This window comes from Aegilops tauschii, chromosome 5, assembly GCF_002575655.3.
Source record: "Aegilops tauschii subsp. strangulata cultivar AL8/78 chromosome 5, Aet v6.0, whole genome shotgun sequence".
NCBI lineage: Eukaryota > Viridiplantae > Streptophyta > Magnoliopsida > Poales > Poaceae > Aegilops > Aegilops tauschii.
The window spans coordinates 470035790-470060530 of NC_053039.3; the positions used below are offsets into that span (position 1 = coordinate 470035790).

The window sequence follows — 24741 nt, forward strand, 5'->3', positions numbered from 1 at the left end:
TGCACATGATTTCATCATATGATTCATGGGATAGATCAGCCTTAGTGGATTTGAAGGAAGAACTGTGTGGAGTAATGTAATTTTTTGTTCCTTAATATCAAGGGGATGGTAATGTAGTAATACATGAGATTGCAATAATTTGTATGTCTACAAAGTGTGATGGGTTGCTCGTAGGTGGGTTGCCATCATGTATAAACATTATGGTTTTAGGTTGATGTCATATGTTCGATTATCTTTCTAGGCCAGCAGGATCTCTGGAAGCACAGGAATGTGATAGTGTTTGATCGAGATGCGCCTTTGTTGGGATGTGTGCTCCACATGTTCGGCTATGGGGCTCGCGCTTGGAAGCAATCATGCCTTCTATGTGGTGATAGGGAACCCTTCTTTGGGGTGATGGCTAGGTGGGGTTTCACTGAGTAAACAACTTAACTTCTCCAGGTAATGATTGTAGCGGTGAACTAAGCATAAGTTAGATGGTTGGATTCCTTGTGGTGGAACTATCCCACCTAGGAAGTTGTAGACTTGCCATGGGCGCTTGCATATTCCTTGGATTTATTCCAGGTTCTTCCTTGCTCTTTGAACGGTATGGTGTGCCCATCAACTACGAGGCATTTGTGACGACTTTGTCAATCTCATGATCTGTCGGTTCAGTCTCTCGAAGGTGCTCATAGGGTTAGGGATTGTGTGTGTCTGTGTTAATATGGGTGATTGTGAATGCATGTATGTGAGGGTTTGCGTTTGTTACTGTGTTTCTGTAAAAAAAAAGGGTAGTGATGGAAGTGGTGGTTAAGACGTTTGGACGTAAGGGTATCTCCATCGTGGACCCTCCACTACCCACAACCGTCCGGAACGAGCAGTCCGGACACACTTTGCCATCCAACGCGGTACCCCATCGGTCTGTGGACCGGTTCGGACGTCTATTTTCCCGCAAACCAGAAGCAAACAAGGGACTTTACGGTAGTCCAAACCTCCTCCACATAGGACTCCGACACCGCAGGCCCTCCAAAACCGAGGTGGAGCCCGCGCATTTGGAGCAGTCTGCACTGTTTCTGTGCCAAAACCCCCACTTTTTCCATCCTCTCAGCTTCGGTCGTCGCCGCTCTCCACCCCAATTCCCACCCTTTTTGTATCGGCCTCCGCATGGACCCGATCCACGAGCAGCTGGAGCCGCTGCAAGTGGAGGATCCACTGAAGGCGGAGGCCTAGAGGATCAACTCGGCGACACGTCAAACCAACCGCCTCAAAAAGAAGGCAAAGGAAGGTGCTAGCAAAAAGGGCGGGCGTGGCGGGGGACGGGGTGCATGGGCCGGGTGGGGCCAGGGATGCGGGGTGCCACCGCTGTAGTAGCCGCTCGTGTACACACTATGTTGGCCGCGGAACTGTCGGACTGGATCTTTTGTGATCAAACGCATGTAAAAACTATGGACATCCGCCTCTTTTTGGTTGTGACCGGCCACTATGAACGCCGCACTTTAATGTGATCCATATTGTTATGCATTTGAAATGAAAATTGGTGTCAAAACTGGGCAAACATATAGGGATGCAGTCCGGACCAGTCCATGAACAAATAGTGTGTCCGTTTTAGGGGACGCCGTTGAAGATGCCCTGACACTGCAATGTGGATGAGTTTTTTAACCCTCTCTTCTTCAATACTCCCTCCGTTCCATAATATTTGTCGTGGTTTTAGTTCAAATTTGAACTAAAACCACGACAAGTATTATGTAAGGGATGGTGTATATGGTATGCATGCTTTTGCGTATTCTAGAAGAAAAAAGTATAAGTTTAGGTTTTAAAAAAGAAATTACATGCTCTAACTTCTGGACATAGATGTTTGATGTTTCAATGGTTAGCGTCATTTTTTTACTAACCAACATCAGCTATTTTGTGGGCATAATCCAAATGTCGCACATCAATTGGAACGCACGATTTTTTCAGAGAGTTGTCTAGTAGTATTTCAAAATTTCAAAGATTGGTGTCTGGTAGCGCCACTATCTCGGTGTGTCAATTTTGAATGTTTCTGTTGCGGGAAAATGGTACCAGGCCAAATTCGTATTCCCAGTTTCTTTTTCTGAAAAGACTGGCAACTTTGACAGTGGATAGCCTGTGTACGTTAAAGCAAACCAAACCGGGGAGACCGAGACCACCAGAGACCCGTCTCGACTAGAAATACACCAGCGCCAGCCCGCACAGATCAGGCGGCTTCTCTGTTCTGCTCTCCAAAAAAACCCACCCTTTCACCACTTCGGAAGCTGGTTCCTTTGCGATGGGGGCCTTCGTCGACGGTAACCACGTCTGGCTGCGCAACGTCGGCCGTGACCTGTACCTCCACGCCGACGCCGACGGGCTGGGAGTGTCCGTCCACTCGCGCCGCGTGGAGCGTGCATCTCTCCGGGGATCACGTCCTCCTCCACTCCGCCGCCTACGGCCGCTACCTGGGCGTGTCCGGACAGGCGCCGCGCGGCCATCTTGGCCGTGCCGCGACGCAGCTGGACTTCGTGGTCCGGGGTCTCCAGTCCATCGCGTGGGAGTCCATCGCCGCCGACGAGGGGTCCACTGATGCTGCCGTCATCCTCCGCAACGCTACCGGCGGCTACCTCCGTGCCAACGGCAGGATCCGCCGCTGGAACACCGCCGTCAGCGTCAGCGACGCCCCTGCTCCTGGTGATTTAAGCAATATGTCGTTCTGGGTGGCGGAGACCATCCCTCCTCTGCCGGTCCGAATGGACATCCCTCTTCCAGTTGAGGTGAGTACAGTTCGTAGAGTTCCCCAACCTTTCTTATCTGGTTCAGAACACTGAGACGCATGTCATGTCACAAATTCAGGCGCAGCATCCGCTCCACCCGCTTTCCCAGGTCGGCCCCTTGCGCCAAGTCTTCTACGTGCAGGCCGCTGCTGATGGGTCTGTGGACGAGGATGCGTGGGAAATGTTCGAGGTAGCCATGTCCCAGTCCTTGGACAATCTGACGGTGGAGCTACAAAACAGGCTGGGTCTTAACGTGTACTTCACACTCATGCTGTGTATCCGCTCGGGCCGCTACGGGCGCTTAGTCCCCTTGGTGGTCGATCTTCCTAGGAACAACTACCCACTGCACATCGTTCTTCTCACTCACGGCTCACCAGGTGAGAGCGCGATCATGAAAGTTTACTCCTTTTTTCTTCTTTCTACTTTCTTCTCTCGTTGTCTGAATCTCATGTGCATTCCATATTGTCATCTTTAATTCAGCGGAGACGGCACTGCGATACCCGAACCTTGATGCCTAGAGATCGATTCTCCAAGTTCAGAGCACTGCTATGATCACACCACTGTTGTGGAAGTCTACAGGATCTAGGGAACTGAGCAAATCAATCTAGTCTGTCTGTGTTCAATCAGCTCTCATTGCACTTGTTTGTTTGAGTCTGAGTCTTAATATTCTGTCGGTATCTTTTTCGTGTGTCAGTGCAATGCTATTTTTAGGTTTGTATCAAGTCTTTTGAGACTATTAAGTCGTGGACCAGATCAGTAAGCGCAAACTTATAACGTATGTTTGAGTTTGTATCGAACCTTTTAAGATTATCAAGTGTTGTCTATCATTGGCGAAAACCTCTTGCTGCGGCTCCACTGTTGCAGTGATTGTAACCAGCTACTGCAGGATGATGAACCTTGGCTCTTTATGATCTTGGATGCCATATCTGAGAAATCTCTGTTCACGTTGAGTTGAATCATTTATGATTCCCCTGCAAAAAAAAAAGAGAATCATTTATGATTTTCTTTCATTGCTTGTATGCCATTGAGAGAACTTGGGATGTTTTTTCTCTTGTTTTCCATGAATCTCTCATTGCTGTTGGCATACCTGGATAACAGTTGGCCTACTCTCTGTTTTATTTTTTATACCTTTGTTGAATATATATAGGATTTGGTATTGCTTTGATCTATTGTGTTATACTGTCAATTTTAACTTGTTCTCTTCCCGCAAAAAAAAAATGAACTTCTTCTCATTGAATACCTAGCAGTTTAATGACATGCCTGTAATTATATTATGTACCTTAGCTCGGTCACGGAGCTCAATATTGGCTAGAGGCATGTTTTTGTGATTGAGATGTTCATACTTATAATTTTTGTACTGTAAATGCTGCTATTTTTTAGATAAATTAGGTCAAACTCTATGTAGTTTGACTTCAAACAACAGATAAATCATGATGGAGAAGTTAATCGGGCTCGATATATGCCCCAAAAATAAAACTCTCGACGCATACCAGATTTTTAAGGTATGGCTCATGATCGTTTTTCCATTTGAGTGCATTAACGCATAGCTTTGTTTGTATCATTGGTTAAAGCTTTCCTCATGACATGCCATTCTGATAGCATGTTTCTCTGAATGTGTTTGTGTGCTAGTCATATCTGGTATTCATCCTTGGAGAAATAATATACATAATATATTCCTGATGGTCATTTGTGAAGATGGTATACATGAGGAAAAAGTCTATCTGCATCCTAATTATGACACTTCTTTTACACCCTCCTAGTTGAAACCATTCACATTAGGTCTAACAGCAGCTTTCATGGGTAATTTTGGGTGATGCACCGTCCATGTCAGCAGGTTTTGCTGTGTTATCCTGAAGAATAGAATTATAGTCTGCATTTCACACTCAGACATGGCAGCTCTGGCAGTTTTATTAATCTAAGACTGTCAATTCCTTCCTTTTGGTTCTCTAGCTGTTGGTACCGCATGGCATGGTCCATAGTCAGTTAAGCATCATAAATCATAACAATAATACTGTTTAATGCTCAGTGTGTTGAATATGTGAACAAGTGAGATTGCTGATCTGGTATCTGTGCTGATTTTGTTTTGAAGTTTATCTTTGTAAGCTTCTGCTTTGCAGAATGCAGGGCCATAAAAAAATCAGTGCTACACAGTAACAATACTCAATTGGAAATATATTGGTAGTGCACGGATAACTTCGCCTTTTAGGGAAATAAGGGGATCTTTTTTTCTTCCCAACCAAGCTGCCAATGAAAAAATAACTCTTTAGCACCATATGTATTTCAGTCAATTGACATGGTCTCAAGTACATTGGACCAAAACTTTCCTAGTTATACTATAGCAAAAACATGGAAGTTTCACTTGTACTCCCTCCGTCCGGAAATACTTGTCATCAAAATGAATAAAAGGGGATGTATCTAGATGTATATTAGTTCTAGATACATCCCTTTTTATCAATTTTGATGACAAGTATTTTCGGACGGAGGGAGTATGATTATTCAACTGATATTTTTCATGTGACCAGCACATCTGTTAGTGGCTTAACACGATATTTTTTTGGTTCTGTTCTGTTTAGTTTCATGATGGCGTCGTTGAAGATGTTGCTTGGCATTTGAGGCATGAATACTTATTCGGCTCAGTTGGTGATGATCATCATCTCCTAATTTGTGATATGCGTACTCCTGCACCGACCAAGCCTGTACAGTCTGTGGTGGCAAACCAGGGTGAGGTAGGTTTCCTGGGGAGCCTCAAGCCTCTACTTACTATTGGTTTAATACTATACTATTTGCATTATGTGACTCTAAGAATACAATATCATGGTTAGATATCTTGTTAATTTGTTTATTGGTTCTTACCCCAGAAGCTGATGCAGCCAATGGTGGTTCAGGATACAAAACAGAGTAGCATATTTGTATAACGATAACATATGGGGTGTTAACACGTTCATCGTTCTAGAATCTAGGTTGGTTGTAAACAAATTAGCCGAGGACATCCTAAATTATCTCATTTTGAATGCTGTAGTGATCGGAGGAAAACTACAATCTATTTATCCGGCTGCACGAACTGTTTCACTTGAAAACCTCAACTGCTGTATCCAGAAAAGAAAGATGGCATCTGGTAGCAATTTTATCATATCACTCTAGTAGTTCCTACTCGTGCATGATTTCTATTCAGAGGCTGTTATCACTGGGCACACCTTGCTTTCCCTATATTATTCTTCTGGAAGAGCCAATTGCCTTTGTTTCTGTTGTTTGTATAAAGAAATATGTTCTTACACTTTCCACTTTGTTTCCTTATGTCACATTTATAGGTGAATTGCCTGGCTTTCAATCCTTTCAATGAATGGGTTGTTGCAACTGGTTCAACCAACAAGACTGTCAAATTATTTGATCTTCGGAAGATTGATACTTCGCTGCACACTTTTGACTGTCACAAGTATGCTTCAGTTTTACCATCACTTTTCTGTTCATCCATCCTATATTTAGCTTAGAAGGAAATGAGTATATGTTTGTGTTATTCATCGTATGTTTGTTATTATCGGTCTTGAATCTGAATTTGATTGTGTAATCAGAGAGGAAGTATTTCAAGTTGGATGGAGCCCAAAGAATGAAACTATACTTGCATCTTGTTGTCTGGGAAGGAGGCTGATGGTTTGGGATCTAAGCAGGTAAACAGCCGTCCAGCTTTCAAAGTTTTTTTTCAGCATTCCTTTTTGTCTCCTCACTTCCCTCTTGATGTGAATGATGTTTGTGTTGACAGAATTGATCAGGAGCAAACACCAGAGGACGCGGAGGATGGCCCTCCTGAGCTCTTGTTCATTCATGGAGGCCACACAAGCAAAATCTCTGACTTCTCCTGGAACCCGTGTGAGGACTGGGTGCTTGCAAGCGTTGCTGAAGACAACATCCTTCAGATATGGCAGATGGCAGAGAACATCTACCATGATGAGGATGATCTTCCCAGCGATGAGCCGGCAAAGGCTTCATGAAACCCTTAATGGTAGGACACCGGAATGGAGGCAAGATAATACCTTAGCTTTGTCGATTTTAGGTAACCCTCTGTGATTGGACATGTTGTCTTGGTTGGATTTGTATGTGCGTCGTACTTGGCACTTCCAGCATAGTACATACCAATTAGACTACCTGTCGGTTGTAGTTGATGCATTTACCTGTTTCACCATATCGCAAGTCCTGGGGATTATACCATTAGATGTCTACGCTAGTAAGTTGGGCAAGGCTGCAAGAGATCTCTTTTGAAAAATGTTTTTTGAGTTGCAGGTTTCTTTCTTGTTGCAAAACGGGTCAGGGTAATTCAAGATGTTGTTTTGACGACGGGGGTCTAGTGTTACTTTCAGAACAATGTTTTGCCTAAACGCGTCCGCATTGAGTCGTGTAGAGATGCAGGCCAAATGCGATGATGTTTGTTCATGGATTGGTACTCTGAAACTATTATGAGGGCAGTTTTCTGTTTCAAAAAAAAAAAATTATGAGGGCAGTGTATGCCCAAGCGTGCACATTTTCCTTTTGCCTTCTGACCTCACCAGCACAACCATTATCATCAGGGGCTGTGGCACAGTGCATTCGTTGACGCGCCAACCATTCATCTGTCGAGGACAGCCGTGCAATGCACAGTGCACTCGTTGCCCTTGCTGGCCGCATACGTGTCTCGTATCCGTCTTCTCATTCTTAACGACAGTTGTCGATACATCTCATACCATCAAGCTCCCTATACCGTCGTACGGAGTAGCAGTATAGCAGATATCGTCATCACCATCAATTCAATTGGCGGGCTCTCTAGGAGATACGGAGTACGCAATATCATCTATAAAAGCAACTCCAACGGGGCGACCCAAACGGACGGCGATTTCGTCCGCCTCTTGTCCGTTTAGGTCGGCCGCCCGCCCGGCGTCCGGCCTCTTTTAAATTTGGGTCGGCAGGGCGCCCAACGCGCCGACCCATTTCATGTCCGCGCGCAATTTTTAGAAAATGGCCCACGGCCATAAATCATGCCAGCGGCCATGTCGTCGCCCTGGTTTTGGCGCTCCAGCGCGCGGGAAAGGATCGCGCGCGGGGAAAAATCGGCCTAGCGCGCTAGTTTTGGGAGATGAATTTTCCCGACGGGCCAGCGGGGGCAGGATCTCGCGCCTCTCCCGCGGCTTTTCACCGACGAGGATCGTCGTGACAACCGGAGGCGGCAGCGTCGACTCGCCATCGCCGAGATGGACGAGGAAGCTATGGCGGTGTGGCGCGAACAGTTCCCACAGGACATCGTCAACGAGCGCCAGTTCTACAAGCAACGGAGGACGGAGAGGGAGGTGAGGAGGACGGAGCGAGCCGCCTATCGGGAGGACAAGCGTGCGCGGAAGCAGGCCGCTCAATTGAACATGAAGCTAGGAGAAGCGTCGTCCTGGGACTCCGAGGACGAGCGGTATGCTGACGCCTACATTCAGACGTCGGAGGAGGACATTACCGAGTCGGAGTCGGAAAACGACGAGTAGTTGATCTTTTCTTTTAACAGTCTATGCTATGAACTATCTATGTATCCTTATACTATCCGGTCACCCCGGCGAGTAGTTCATCTTTTCTTTTAACAGTTGATCCTTGGTACTATCTTTATACTATCTATGTTGAACTGGCCGGCGGCATCGGCGACGAAGGAGGCGGGCGAGGGCGCATTGTTGGATGGGGAGAGGGCAATGTGCCACCGACCAGCGGGCCTGGGAAAGGAGAGGGCGAGCGCGCGCACGTCTGTCTCGTGTCCGCACCGACACAAATCCGGCTAAAAAAATGGGTCGGAAATGGATCACCCGCGGACGAAAAGCGGACGCGCGTCCGTTTGGGTCGGCGCGTTGGGCCGCCTTTTATGTCCGCGCCGACCCAAACGAACGGCGGCGGACGAAATGGGTCGCCTCATTGGAGTTGCTCAAACTGATCTGGGGCATCTCTGTCGTGCTTCTTCTCTTTCTATCCGGAGTAGATGGATATATGAGGCGAGATATTTTCAATAGCTATCATGGAGCAATGACATCCCCCTACATTTCATTTTACCAGCGTTGTCCAAATCTGAATATTTGTGCAATGCGTATCATCCGTGTTAGGTGCATGCTCCGTTCGCTTTTCGTTACAGAATTCTCACGATAACCGCAGTTTACTGAATACTTGTCAATACGAAGATGCCACACACCGGCAAAAAAGAGAGGAAAAAGAACAAACATGCCTTACAAACACCGATTGTCCCAAAGAGCATTAATTGAGAAGATTGTGGACACGTTAGGCATGGGCAAAGTATATACTCCGCTTGGCCGGCCGGTTTAGCTTTCCCGGCGGCGCCGGCTGAGCGCTTTATGTAGCATGGGTGACAATGCCAGTTGGACAGGAGCTGTGGCTTTATCTTAGCTTAGCGTCTGATATCTTTTCACAACAATGGTATTCAGTTGCACGTGTGCGCCGTCTGTCTGCTGTTGTTTGTTTTGCGTGTGTACGTGTTGACGAGCCGAGGAAAGCTCGGAGGAAGGAGCGGAGCAACCACCGCACCGGCGATATATCCGATTCCGGGGAGAGATCTCCATGTCCGAGCGGCGCCTAGCAGCCTCAACCACTCCCGGGTTTGTTAATTCGTCCGCAATAGCATTAATTTAAGCCAGCTGCATGTGCATGCACCCGAGTTTCGGCACAAAGAAAAGGAGGGCACTGTCGCCATCTCTGTCTTCAGTTGCTCAAGCCGGCCGATCGACCGATCAAACTACTAGGAAAAAAGAGCTTGCTTGGACTATCGTTCGTAGGTGGCCTAGCTAGCTAGGTCGCCGTGACAAGAACATCTAAACGTGATTATTTGTTTCGACTAGCCTTGCCGATTAGTGGGTGGTGGCAACCAATCATGTGGATGGATCATAATCAAATTAAGTAATTTGCTAATAATTAATAAACAGTATGTACGTGGTTGTGATACTGCGGCGATCGGCTATTAGTTTATCAAGCGTTCAGATTTCTGATCTACGAGCATCAACTTGGCAAGAACTCAATCATGTAATGACAATAATGGGCGTCGCTATTTGTACAAGTTGCCATAAATATTACTATTATTTTTGCATCAGTGGACTAATAATCGATTAACGTGTGTCTTCTTTCTCCTGCCCGTCCTTCGACGCCGGCGGGGTGCATGTCTCAGCCACCGGCGACCGGTGATGCTGCCACGTGCGCCCCATCGCCCCTTCCTTTCCAAGCCGGTGACAAATTCAGGCCAAAACTTGGCCAAAACCTCGAAAACAGAGATAGGAAGAGATATATGCTCCCTAGAGCTTTGCAGTTTGATCCTAGCTCCAGTTTGAAACGTATGTGTTCACTAAGATGTCACTCTTTTTTTTTGTCTGTGTGTATGGGAGAAGGGCGGATTGCGAATGCCAACGATATGTTTGTAGCTAGATACTAGAAGATAGCTACGTTTGGCTGTATTTTTTTGTCAAAGCTTGGCATTGCCATAGTACGGCTTCGTTGTGCGTCTGTACGTACGTACGTACTCTGTACATGCTCCTGTGTAAGGTCCCGGCTCGGGCCCGGAGAAGACTGCTTACACGGTTGGTCTGTGGTAACGTCGAGGCGCTCGTGTCGGCAAGTACGCTGTCGCCGGCCGACGCATTAACGAAGCCAGCCAGCCAGCCCCGCCAGATCGATCGTAGGGTAGATCTGACTGTGGGCGCTGCGTTTCAACACCCTGCATTACCTAGATCGGATCTACCACCACTTGCCCCGGTCTCTCCTCATCGAATCCAAGTGAAAGCCAGCAAGTACGTACCACATGAACACCACCACGTGCCAAACGAATCTACCACGTACCACCAGTAGTCAACTACTGCAGCCTGCTGGACGGATCTACTCCTACTTTGCTCTGAAGTCTGACCGTACGGCACGTACTTCGCACCTGCACAGTGGCTTACACCCCTCACGTGTGAAAAAATAAAACCACGTCGACAAACAGCGGTGGCGCTCCCAGATCCAGCGCCGACGCTCTGCCACCATTAACTGTGCCGCCCTGTACGACCGTACTTGCTCCACTCTCCGGTGCGTCGCGCCCGTCGTGTCGCCGGCTGACGCGCGGGCCCCGTCCGACGTGGCCAGATCCCAGTGGCACTCGCCGGATCGCCCCGGGCCAGCCGCTGTCTCGCCCTCCCTGGCCAGCCCAGCCCCGATCCCGTCGGTGACCGGGCCCGCCGGACAGCCGCAGAGCGGGCCGGTCCAACGCGCGCGCGGTGTCCGCGGGGAAGCTTCCCGCCCGCCTCGTGCCGCGCCGGGATCGCGGCCGACGGACAACGACGGACGCGTCCTGCCTGCGGGCGTATCCACGCGGTCGCATCTCGGCCGTCCATCGCGGGACCGACGGCCCCGGCGCGTCCGTACCAGGCTGTCGGGCGCGGCTTAATTAAGCGTGCGCTTCCCTCGCTCGCGCGCCATGTACGTACGCGTGGCTCCCTCTCCTGCCCCCGCCCGCGTGTATATATGGCCTCGACTTGGACACTGGACACCATCGCGGTCTCAGCAGCACTATCAGCATCCATTGCCACCAGAGTTTAGCTCCTGTACAGGCAGAGCGCACGGTACGACGTGCCAGGTAGTACGTGCAGGTACCGCGCTTCGCAGCTGAGATGGAAGCCATGGCGTCGCCGATTCCCATGGACGTCGACAAGCTCAGCTACGAGATCTTCGCCCTGCTGGAGAGCAAGTTCCTGTTCGGCGCCGGAGGGGCCGGCTGCCTGTCCGGCCCGGGCACGCCGTTCCGGGGCGCCAACGACGGCCGCGTGCGCGTGCTGGCCGTCGACGGCTGCGGGGCGGGCGCGGGCGACGCGCTCCTCGCCGCGGCCGCGCTCGCCAGGCTCGAGGCCGGGCTGCGCCAGCGCGCCGGCGACCCCGACGCGCGCGTCGCCGACTTCTTTGACGTGGCCGCCGGCGCCGGCGCGGGCGGCGTGCTCGCGGCGATGCTGTTCTTGAAAGGCGCCGACGGGCGGCCCCGGTACACGGCCGAGGAGGCGCTGGCCTTCGTGGCCGGGAGCGTCGGGAAGGACTGGGGCGGTCGGCGCCGCGGGTGGACCAAGCTGTTCCGCGGCGGCGCGAGGAAGGCTGAGCGGTCCTTCCGGCGTGTGTTCGGCGACGCCACGCTCAGGGACACCGTGGCCCCGGTGCTCGTGCCCTGCTACGATCTCGCCACGGGCGCGCCCTTCATGTTCTCGCGCGCCGACGCCGTCGAGAGCGACAGCTTCGACTTCCGCCTCACCGACGTCTGCGCGGCCACCTGCGCCGCGGCCGGCGCGGCCGCGGCCGTCAGGTCGGTCGACGGGCGCACGGCCATCGCCGCCGCGTCCGGTGCCGTGGCGGCCATGGGCAACCCGGCCTCCGCTGCGATCACGCACGTTCTCCACAACAAGCAGGAGTTCCCCCTCGCCGTCAGCATGGACGACATCCTCGTCCTGTCCATCGGCACCGGCGCGTCGTCCTCTGCCGCCACCTGCGGCAACGGGTGGAGCACGCCGATGCCCACGCGCTCGCCGTCGCGAGACGAGCTGGCGCGCGTCACCGCCCAGGGAGTCGCTGACATGGTCGACGAGGCCGTCGCCATGGCATTCGGCCACGCGAGCGACAGCAACTACGTCCGCCTACAGGCCAGCAGCGCACTCAATTCTCCCCACACGCAGACGGCAGGCGCGGCGGCCGGAGCAATGCTCTCGCAGCGGAACGTGGAGTCGGTGCTCTTCCGCGGGCGGAGGCTGTCGGAGAGGACGAACGCGGAGAAGGTGGACGCCCTGGCCGCGGAGCTGGTGAAGGAGCAGGAGCGGCGGATGCGCAGTCCACTCCCGAACGTGGTCATCAAGCAGGTGGCCTCGCCGCGGCTGTCGTCGGCGACCACCGCCTCGTCGGTGACCGCGACGGTGAGGACGGCGTCGACGATGCCGTCGCCGGCGTCGTGGGATTCTCGCCAGTAGCTAAATTATTGGGTAGGCCCTTGACGTGACGGGGAACTCGTGTACGTGCAATTATGCATGACGCTGAGGCCCCGCTGACAACGTGCGCGTGTTCTTTTGTTCTTTTCACTCGTGAGACACTGACGTGTGGGGTGCCTGTTTGAAAATGTGATTTGGTTATGCAAATTAGCCGAGTTTGGAGGCCCAATGGAGGAATTGAATGTGTGAGAGCCTGTGACCATGTGGTTCATTGTGTATGCTACCGTACAAAAACGTTTTGCTTGATCGGGAATGGCGTTCTCTGCTGGGAGTGACCTCTGATTGACACCTGGTCCGACATACCGATGCCAGGACGAATGCCCCCTTTTCCATGCTTCAAGCCTACAATGCCGCGTCAACACCACTTCTCTTTTCTATCCACAACCTTTTAAGCAAACATCACATGCTACAACTGATTAAGTAACCAGAGAGCCATAGTACACACAAACTAGTAGGACAAATATTTCAAATAGAAAATAAGTTCAAAATTGTCATCTCTAGATCAACTTTAGTTACTAACCTTGCAAAACCTCTTCCATATTAATAAACTAAATAAAAGGGCATCAGACTCTCTGAATGGAGGTAGATCTTTGTTCTCCAAGGCCGAGATACATTTTCATGTTGCTCTTTTTTTTTTGAAACGGAGGCAAAATATTTGCCTCATCGATTAATTAAGAAGAAGAGAATTGCCCAGTTAATTTTCGAAAAACCGGGCGAAAACCGATACAAACAACCCGAAACAGGCTACTCGGGAAGCACGAAACACCGTGACCACACAGACAACCCGTCACATGCTCCTAACACACAACAATCATACCTCACCACACTTGCACAACTCAACAGAACCCTGACAAGATCACCAACAACGATGACTCGGACAATCAAAGCAACATCGACAACACAAGAAACTAAGCATCATCCATCAAGAAACCGCAGACGCTTTCCCATTAGCGCACACACCGGCCACATCAATATCCTCAACCACATGCACCTCCGACCCGAAGGACTCAGAAGACGCATGATCATCCTTAGGTTGGATGTGGCTCATAAATCCAGAACACTTGCTCCTCATGAGCTTGACACCCGCTCTAGGCTCAAGAGGAGATTGATTAGCTTGATTGTGCTTGAGCGCACGTGGAAGAAGCAATGTTCCTGGATCAAAAACTTAAAGGAAGTGGACACAAATACAAAATTCTTCCATCTTACGGTAAATGCCTGGAGAAGGAAAACACATTCATCGACCTATAACTGTTGAATATATGAGCAAATTACTACGAGATTCAATCCAAATAAACAGTAAATAAAATCATGACGATGAAAACATGCGGACTAGCATAGTAGATGAACTGATCAAATCTAGGGCGCAGATTAGAACTAAGAATTCTAGCACGATCTCGAACAAGGAGGACAAGATCACATACGGTGCAGCTGGAGCAGGACCGCCGACGTTGATGTTGTCGCCCATGCCGTTGAGGAAGAGGTTGCCGAGGTCGGGGAAGAAGTTGTCGTTGGCGAAGTCATCGCTGCCAGCAGTCGCGCGAGTGCGCTCCCAAAAACCTGATCGCCCCTCCTGCCAGTAAGTCTGAGAGGAGGGTAAAGGGAAATATTTCAAGGTTGTATATAAGATACAGTTAAAGGTTTTGTTAGGAATACCGGGATGCTATAAATATTTCAAGTCATGAGTATGATTTGAAATAATTATCAAATAGATGGAATTTGATAAAATAAATTGGAGAACTTGGATTTTATCAAGAAGCTTGTGGATACAAGAAGTTTAGTGGGATCTCTATGACATTTCTAATTTTACATATGTATGACATAGTACATGATCAGAAATAATATAAAATATATCAACACAAGAAGATAAAAATCATGTTTCTAAAAGGACTTAGAATTATTGGATGAAAATCTATAGAGATAGATGAAAACAACTCATTATAGTAAGACATGTACTGTGACAAAGTTTTAAAAAAGTTTAAAAGGAGAAAATATTTTCTCAAAATGTCACATAGCATAACAACATGCAAAATCAATAGTTGACTAGCATGTGTGGATGAATACAATTCAACTTACTTCAGAGATTGAGTTCATCATATATGCTATCAAATATACAAGGCCATATGTTTCGGAAAAATACTAATCATTAAGTATAAATACCATGGTGATTCTAGAAGAAACCCACTAAGGTTGTTACTTGAAGATTGAATACCTTAATTGGACAAAAGTTTTTTAACTTATTGTTTTTTAGGAGATGAAGAGATTGTTGTAAGGAGTTACACATAGTATTTGTTGTAAAGGTTACACAAAGACAAACTTCATGGATTAATTATAGGGCTATAGTTTTTGAAATAATTTTTAAAAGGGAACATAATTGTGGATGTATAAATTATATAGATTGATACTTGAGAAGTATTTAAATAGTATATAATTTGGATCAATAAGAGTTATTGATAAATTATGATGTAGTTCCAAAGTGAATATTGACTATATGGAGATATAGCAATTGAACTATGTAGAGATGTAGTGTTACTATAGAATGGACTATATAGAGATATAGTGCTATAATTGATGTAACAAAAGAATTGCACAAAACCTGATATTACCGACACAAATAACATTAGGGTTTGAAGAGTATCAAACCAAGTGACGAAGGCTTTACCATTAGCAAAGCATGAGAGACACCAGATAGCCATGGGTGTTAGAAAAACATGCAACTAGATTACTCATTCTAGTGCAAGTGGGAGACCATTGGAAATATGCCGTAGAGGCAATAATATTTGTATTATTATATTTTCATATTCATAATTATAGATTTTATATTATATGGTATAACTTGTATGATCCTGGAATATGCGATTTAGTGGAAAACTCATATGCACGTGTGGAATGATAAACGAAATATAAAAGGTTCCTAGTCTCGCCTCTAGGACTAGCTCAAGTGTTGTTGGTGATCACGTTTTCCGGATCTTAGGATATCGTTAAGTGTAATGATGATCCTAAAACAACATAGAGATTATGACGTTGGAAGAGTGATCATATTAAATTGAACCAATCTTGTTTGTTATGAATTGAGCTAATATCATCTGTAATCAATTGTAATAACACCGAGTGTTAACATGTGAATTTGCTCCTTAGGCCATGAGAGTATCGTAGTCACTTCTTACTGTACGGTGGGCTTTGGGGTTGCTCAAACGTCATCTGTAACACGGTGATCATAACGACAACTTACATGTTCATCAGAAAGTTTGACAAGGGACTAGATAGCTCGAGAGTGGGATTTGCTCCACCGACGATGGAGATATAATCTTAGGGCCCTCTCAGTGTGACGACATCGATCATCGTCTAGCCAGACGCACGTGACTTCGTCACGGGGATGCCGAAACATAATAACGAGAAAGAGGAACAAAACCAGTAACGAGAATTTCGGTATAGTGAGCATGGTGATGACTCAGGAGGATACCGATGCATCCCCAGTTTTGTGAAGTATCACGAAGCAAAAGGAACATCACATGATAATGAAAGATTCACTCAAATATCACTCGTGTACTCATAGGGACCGATACGGACATCCACGGTCCCGCTGCCGATCATTGAACGAAATGTTTCGTTCATGTCTTTGAGTTACCGAACCTACAGGGTCACAAGATTAAGGAAACAATGATCTGCTGAGTGTTAGTAGGATGGGTGTAATGAGAATATATTTGTGAAATTATTTCATGAATATTCGAAATAGTTCCGAGAGGACCCGGAAGCGTTTCGGGGTCCCCGGAAGGGTTTCGGAGAGTATCGGGTAATACCGGGTATTACCGATAAGTATATATATCAGAGAGTATTTATAATATTTTATATTTAATTTAAATATCAACGGGCTTTAAAAGGCCAAGAGGTGGAAGGAATTATGGGCCAGAAAGGCCACAAGGGCCCAAAAGGAAGTGGCACCTCTCCCTTGCCATATAGGGGGGGGGGGGATTGGACTAGGGGAGGAGTCATTGGCCGGTGCCCCAAGGATGGACTTTCCCTCCTTGGTGGCTGCCCTCTCCTCCTCCAACCTATATATACTAGGTTTTTTTTGCTCTACTGAACATACAAGTTTTGGAGCCTCCTCTAGTTCTTCTAGTTCTAGTTCTAGTTGGTCCTAGTTGACTAATTAGAGCTAGGTTAATCCTCTTGTCCTCATAATTAGAAGCCATGTGTGGTTCTAATCTCCTCCCTCTAATTCTTCGGCGACGATTAGCTCCGGACGGTGAAGCGCTCCCGAATCGTGAAGGTTGCACGCTTGCAACCAAGTAGAGAGGCTGTGCTTTCGGTCTTCGGTTCGAGGGACCGTTCGTAGGCGATACGTGGGGTTGTTCATCGACGGTTCGAGGGACTCCAAGTACGATTTACACCGACACATTCTTCTTCCGCTGCAACTCGGTGACGGTAACGATCGTGATCCCAACCCGTTATGCATCTCCATATTGATCTTGGGTGATCGTAGGTGCGGATTTTTTGTTTTCTACTACTTTTACCAACACTCCAACACCCTCGGCCTACTCAACCCGCTCACATCTCACTTTTCTTCCACTCTGCTCCTCCTACCCCTTGCCTTGCATCCGCACCCTACTTATTTTTCGTCGCCGTTATACCTCTTCGGCTGCTGCCCAGCCATTGTAGGACATTAGAATCCTCCACCAGTGCTCCTGCCCTCCTTGGATTACGCCACCATCCAACTAGGATCCCTCAGTAGCCAGGTACCCTTCGCTCCCCTGCTGACGACATCCATGATGGACACCACGCCCAACAGGTGTTCGGTCAAATGCCATTGAACTTTCTTTGTTGAACTTCTTATTGTTTTCGAGAGATGGCGGGGGTACAAGGAGGATGAGTTGTTGTGTGATGCGTGGTTAGCCGTATCTGCGGACTTTGTAGGCAGAAATTCAAGGGATCTTTTGACGGTGCGTGCATGCTTCGTTTCATGCGCAAAAGCACTCCGCACCCTACCCCATGCACATCATCCATGAACGCAATGTGAAGTCTATATCACATCGATGGTACACCATCTGCAACTCCGCCATGAAGTTTTGCGGCGCGGTTGCTGAAGGAAATATGCCCTAGAGGCAATAATAAAGTTATTATTTATTTCCTCATATCATGATAAATGTTTATTATTCATGCTAGAATTGTATTAACCGGAAACATAATACATGTGTGAATACATAGACAAACATACTGTCACTAGTATGCCTCTACTTGACTAGCTCGTTGATAAAAGATGGTTGAGTTTCCTAGCCATGGACATGAGTTGTCATTTGATTAACGGGGTCACATCATTAGGAGAATGATGTGATTGACTTGACCCATTTCGTTAGCTTAGCACTTGATCGTTTAGTTTACTGCTATTGCTTTCTTCATGACTTATACATGTTCCTATGACTATGAGATTATGCAACTCCCGAATACCGGAGGAACACTTTGTGTGCTACCAAACGTCACAACATAACTGGGTGATTATAAATGTGCTCTACAGGTGTCTCCGATGGTGTTCGTGGAGTTGGCATAGATCAAGAATAGGATTTGTCACTCCGATTGTCGGAGAGGTATCTCTGAGCCCTCTCGGTAATGCACATCACTATAAGCCTTGCAAGCAATGTGACTAATGAATTAGTTACAGGATGATGCACTACGGAACGAGTAAAGAGACTTGTCGGTAACAAGATTGAGCTAGGTATTAAGATACCCACGATCGAATCTCGGGCAAGTAACATACCGATGACAAAGGGAACAACGTATGTTGTTATGCGGTTTGACCGATAAAGATCTTCGTAGAATATGTAGGAACCAATATGAGCATCCAGGTTCCGCTATTGGTTATTGACCAGAGACGTGTCTCAGTCATGTCTACATAGTTCTCGAACCCGTAGGGTCCGCACGCTTAAAGTTCTATGACGATCGGTATTATGAGTTTTTGTGTTTTGATGTATAGAAGGTAGTTTGGAGTCCCGGATATGATCACAGACATGACGAGGAGTCTCGAAATGGTCGAGACATAAAGATCGATATATTGGACGACTATGTTCGGACACCGGAAGTGTTTCGGGAGGTTTCAGACATATACCGGAGTATCGGGGGGTTACCGGAACCCTCGGGGGAGTATATTGGGCCTAATGGGCCCTAGTGGGAGAAGAGGAGGGGCGGCCAGGGCAGCCGCGCGCCCCCTCCCCCTCTAGTCCGAATTGGACAAGGAGGGGGGGCGCCCCCTTTCCTTCTCTTCCTCTCTCCCTTCCTTCCCTTCTCCTACTCCTACTAGGAAAGTAGGAGTCCTACTCCCGGTGGGAGTAGGACTCCCCCCTTGGCGCGCCCTCCTCCTGGCCGTCCGCCTCCCCCCTAGCTCCTTTATATACGGGGGTAGGGGGGCACCCCAAGACACAACAATTGATCATTGATCTCTTAGCCGTGTGCGGTGCCCCCCTCCACCATAATCCACCTCGGTAATATCGTAGTGGTGCTTAGGCGAAGACCTGCATCGGTAGCATCATCATCACCGTCACCATGCCGTCGTGCTGACGAAGCTCTTCCCGGAAGCTCTACTGGATCGTGAGTTCGCGGGACGTCACCGAGCTGAACGTGTGCTGAACGCGGAGGTGCCGTACGTTCGGTGCTGAGGATCGGTCGATCGTGAAGACGTACAACTACATCAACCGCGTTGTTAGAACGCTTCTGCTTACGGTCTACGAGGGTACGTAGACGACACTCTCCCCTCTCGTTGCTATGCATCACCATGATCTTGCGTGTGCGTAGGATTTTTTTTGAAATTACTACGTTCCCCAACAGTGGCATCCGAGCCAGGTTTATGCGTAGATGTTATATGCACGAGTAGAACACAAGTGAGTTGTGGGCGATACAAGTCATACTGCTTACCAGCATGTCATACTTTGGTTCGGCGGTATTGTTGGATGAAGCGGCCCGGACCGACATTACGCGTACGCTTACGCGAGACTGGTTCTACCGACGTACTTTGCGCACAGGTGGATGTTGGGTGTCAGTTTCTCCAACTTTAGTTGAACCGAGTGTGGCTACGCCCGGTCCTTGTGAAGGTTAAAACAACACTAACTTGACGAAATATCGTTGTGGTTTTGATGCGTAGGTAAGAACGGTTCTTCCTCAGCCCGTAGCAGCCACGTAAAACTTGCAATAACAAAGTAGAGGACGTCTAACTTGTTTTTGCAGGGCATGTTGTGATGTGATATGGTCAAGGCATGATGCTATATTTATTGTATGATATGATCATGTTTTGTAACAGAGTTATCGACAACTGGCAGGAGCCATATGGTTTTCGCTTTATTGTATGCAGTGCAATCGCCCTGTAATTGCTTTACTTTATCACTAAGCGGTAGCGATAGTCGTAGAAGCAATAGTTGGCGAGACAACAACGATGCTACGATGGAGATCAAGGTGCCACGCCGGTGACGATGGTGATCATGACGGTGCTTTGGAGATGGAGATCAAAGGCACAAGATGATGATGACCATATCATATCACTTATATTGATTGCATGTGATGTTTATCCTTTATGCATCTTATTCTGCTTTGTTTGAAGGTAGCATTATAAGATGATCTCTCACTAAATATCAAGGTAAAAGTGTTCTCCCTGAGTATGCACCGTTGCCAAAGTTCGTCGTGCCGAGACACCACGTGATGATCGGGTGTGATAAGCTCAACGTTCATCTACAATGGGTGTAAGACAGTTTTGCACACGCAGAATACTCGGGTTAAACTTGACGAGCCTAGCATATGCAGATATGGCCTCGGAACACTGAGACCGAAAGGTCGAGCGTGAATCATATAGTAGATATGATCAAGATAGTGATGTTCACCATTGAAAACTACTCCATCTCACGTGATGATCAGTTATGGTTTAGTTGATATGGATCACGTGATCACTTAGATGATTAGAGGGATGTCTATCTAAGTGGGAGTTCTTAAGTAATATGATTAATTGAACTTAAATTTATCATGAACTTAGTACATGATAGTATTTTGCTTGTTTATGTTGTTGTAGATAGATGGCCCCTGCTGTTGTTCCGTTGAATTTTAATGCGTTCCTTGAGAAAGCAAAGTTGAAAGATGATGGTAGCAATTACACGGACTGGGTCCGTAACTTGAGGATTATCCTCATTGCTGAATAGAAGAATTACGTCCTGGAAGCACCGCTGGGTGCCAGGCCTGCTGCAGATGCAACTGACGACGTTAAGAACATCTGGCAGAGCAAAGCTGATGACTATTCGATAGTTCAGTGTGCCATGCTTTACGGCTTAGAACCGGGACTTCAACGGCGTTTTGAACATCATGGAGCATATGAGATGTTCCAGGAGTTGAAGTTAATATTTCAAGCAAATGCCCGGATTGAGAGATATGAAGTCTCCAATAAGTTCTACAGCTGCAAGACGGAGGAGAATAGTTCTGCCAGTGAACATATACTCAAAATGTCTGAACAATCACTTGATTCAACTGGGAGTTAATCTTTCGGATGATAGTGTCGTTGACAGAATTCTTCAATCATTGCCACCAAGCTACAAGAGCTTCGTGATGAACTATAATATGCAAGGGATGGATAAGACAATTCCCAAGCTCTTCGCAATGCTAAAGGCTGCGGAGGTAGAAATCAAAAAGGAGCATCAAGTGTTGATGGTCAACAAGACCACCAGTTTCAAGAAAAAGGGTAAAGGGAAGAAGAAGGGGAACTTCAAGAAGAACGGCAAACAAGTTGCTGCTCAAGAGAAGAAACCTAAGTCTGGACCTAAGCCTGAGACTGAGTGCTTCTACTGCAAACAGACTGGTCACTGGAAGCGGAACTGCCCCAAGTAGTGAACAAAGGTATATGTGATATACATGTTATTGATGTGTACCTTACTAGAGCTCGTAGTAGCACCTGGGTATTTGATACTGGTTCTGTTGCTAATATTTGCAACTCGAAACAGGGAGTATGGATTAAGCGAAGACTGGCTAAGGACGAGGTGACGATGCGCATGGGAAATGGTTCCAAAGTCGATGTGATCGCCGTCGGCACGCTACCTCTACATCTACCTTCGGGATTAGTTTTAGACCTGAATAATTGTTATTTGGTGCCAGCGTTAATCATGAACATTATATCTGGATCTTGTTTGATGCGAGACGGTTATTCACTTAAATCTGAGAATAATGGTTGTTCTATTTATATGAGTAATATCTTTTATGGTCATGCACCCTTGAAGAGTGGTCTATTTGTGTTGAATCTTGATAGTAGTGATACACATATTCATAATGTTGAAGCCAAAAGATGCAGAGTTGATAATGATAGTGCAACTTATTGGTGGCACTGCTGTTTGGGTCATATTGGTGTAAAGCGCATGAAGAAACTCCATACTGAAGGACTTCTGGAATCACTTGATTATGAATCACTTGGTACTTGCGAACCATGCCTCATGGGCAAGATGACTAAAACGCCGTTCTCCGCAACAATGGAGCAAGCAACATATTTATTGGAAATCATACATACTGATGTATGTGGTCCGATGAATATTGAGGCTCGCGGCGGGTATCGTTATTTCTCACCTTCACAGCTGATTTGAGAAGATATGGGTATATCAACTTAATGAAACATAAGTCTGAAACATTTGAAAAGTTCAAAGAATTTCAGAGTGAAGTGGAAAATCATCGTAACAAGAAAATAAAGTTTCTACGATCTGATCATGGAGGAGAATATTTGAGTTACGAGTTTGGTCTACATTTGAAACAATGCGGAATAGTTTCACAACTCATGCCACCCGGAACACCACAGCGTAATGGTGTGTCCGAACGTCGTAATCGTACTTTACTAGATTTGGTGCAATCTATGATGTCTCTTACTGATTTGCCGCTATCGTTTTGAGGTTATGCTTTAGAGACGGCTGCATTCACGTTAAATAGGGCACCATCGAAATCCGTTGAGACGACGCCTTATGAACTGTGGTTTGGCAAGAAACCAAAGTTGTCATTTCTTAAAGTTTGGGGCTGCAATGCTTATGTGAAAAAGCTTCAACGTGATAAGCTCGAACTCAAATCGGAGAAATGTGTCTTCATAGGATAGCCAAAGGAAACTGTTAGATACACCTTCTATCACAGATCCGAAGGCAAGACATTCGTTGCTAAGAATGGATCCTTTCTAGAGAAGGAGTTTCTCTCGAAAGAAGAGAGTGGGAGGAAAGTAAAACTTGATGAGGTAACTATACCTGCTCCATTATTAGAAAGTAGTTCATCACAGAAACCGGTTTCTGTGACACCTACACCAATTAGTGAGGAAGCTAATGATATTGATCATGAAACTTCAGATCAAGTTACTACCGAACCTCGTAGGTCAACCAGAGTAAGATCCGCAGCAGAGTGGTACGGTAATCCTATTCTGGAGGTCATGTTACTTGACCAACGAACCTACGAACTATGAAGAAGCGATGGTGAGCCTAGATTCCGCAAAATGGCTTGAGGCCATGAAATCTGAGATGGGATCCATGTATGAGAACAAAGTGTGGACTTTGGTTGACTTGCCCGATGATCGGCAAGCCATAGAAAATAAATGGATCTTCAAGAAGAAGACCGACGCTGACGGTAATGTTACTGTCTACAAAGCTCGACTTGTTGCTAAAGGTTTTCGACAAGTTCAAGGGGTTGACTACGATGAGACTTTCTCACCCGTAGCAATGCTTAAGTCTGTCCGAATCATGTTAGCAATTGCCACATTTTATGATTATGAAATTTGGCAAATGGATGTCAAAACTGCATTCCTGAATGGATTTCTGGAAGAAGAGTTGTACATGATGCAACCAGAAGGTTTTGTCAATCCAAAGGGTGCTAACAAAGTGTGCAAGCTCCAGCGATCCATTTATGGACTGGTGCAAGCCTCTCGGAGTTGGAATAAACGTTTTGATAGTGTGATCAAAGCATATGAATTTATACAGACTTTTGGAGAAGCCTGTATTTACAAGAAAGTGAGTGGGAGCTCTGTAGCATTTCTAATATTATATGTGGATGACATATTGTTGATTGGAAATGATATAGAATTTTTGGATAGCATAAAAGGATACTTGAATAAGAGTTTTTCCATGAAAGACCTCGGTGAAGCTGCTTACATATTAGGCATCAAGATCTATAGAGATAGATCAAGACGCTTAATTTGGAATTTCACAAAGCACATACCTTGACAAAGTTTTGAAAAAGTTCAAAATGGATCAAGCAAAGAAAGGGTTCTTGCCTGTGTTACAAGGTGTGAAATTGAGTCAGACTCAATGCCCGACCACTACAGAAGATAGAGAGAAAATGAAAAGTGTTCCCTATGCTTCAGCCATAGGCTCTATCATGTATGCAATGCTGTGTACCAGACCTGATGTGTGCCTTGCTATTAGCTTAGCAGGGAAGGTACCAAAGTAATCCGGGAGTGGATCACTGGACAGCGGTCAAGAACATCCTGAAATACCTGAAAAGGACTAAGGATATGTTTCTCGTTTATGGAGGTGACAAAGAGCTCGTCGTGAAAGGTTACGTCGATGCAAGCTTTGACACTGATCCGGACGATTCTAAATCGCAAACCGGATACGTGTTTTTATTGAACGGTGGAGCTGTCAGTTGGTGCAGTTCTAAACAAAGCATCATGGCGGGATCTACGTGTGAAGCGGAGTACATTGCTGCTTTGGAAGCAGTAAATGAAGGAGTCTGGATGAAGGAGTTCATATCCGATCTAGGTGTCATACCTAGTGCATCGGGTCCAATGAAAACCTTTTGTGACAATACTGGTGCAGTTGCCTTGGCAAAGAAATCCAGATTTCACAAGAGGACCAAGCACATTAAGAGACGCTTCAATTCCATCCGGGATCAAGTCCAGGTGGGAGACATAGAGATTCGCAAGATACATACGGATCTGAATGTTGCAGACCCGTTGACTAAGCCTCTTCCATGAGCAAAACATGATCAGCACCAAGACTCCATGGGTGTTAGAATCATTACTGTGTAATCTAGATTAT

General features: G+C 46.9%; 2 protein-coding genes and 1 long non-coding RNA gene across 3 annotated transcripts; all 3 read left to right on the top strand.

Annotated features, from left to right (window-relative positions):
- The first annotated feature begins 328 nt into the window (after positions 1 to 328).
- LOC109738445 (uncharacterized) lies at positions 329 to 3901 on the top strand. Its single transcript, XM_040390859.2, has 4 exons — positions 329 to 390; positions 2117 to 2744; positions 2824 to 3121; positions 3225 to 3901. Exons 1-4 carry the CDS (start codon positions 329 to 331, stop codon positions 3260 to 3262), a joined length of 1026 nt encoding a protein of 341 aa, XP_040246793.2. The 3' UTR covers positions 3263 to 3901.
- A 2136-nt stretch (positions 3902 to 6037) lies between these two features.
- LOC109786850 (uncharacterized) lies at positions 6038 to 6921 on the top strand. The gene is made up of 3 exons (XR_012183143.1): positions 6038 to 6177; positions 6314 to 6409; positions 6502 to 6921. It is a non-coding gene; the product is annotated as an uncharacterized lncRNA (long non-coding RNA).
- A 4312-nt stretch (positions 6922 to 11233) lies between these two features.
- On the top strand, positions 11234 to 12907 carry LOC109786851 (patatin-like protein 3). The gene has a single exon (XM_020345414.4). The coding sequence runs from the start codon at positions 11381 to 11383 to the stop codon at positions 12710 to 12712; it is 1332 nt and encodes a 443-aa protein (XP_020201003.1). The 5' UTR covers positions 11234 to 11380; the 3' UTR covers positions 12713 to 12907.
- Positions 12908 to 24741: the final 11834 nt, after the last annotated feature.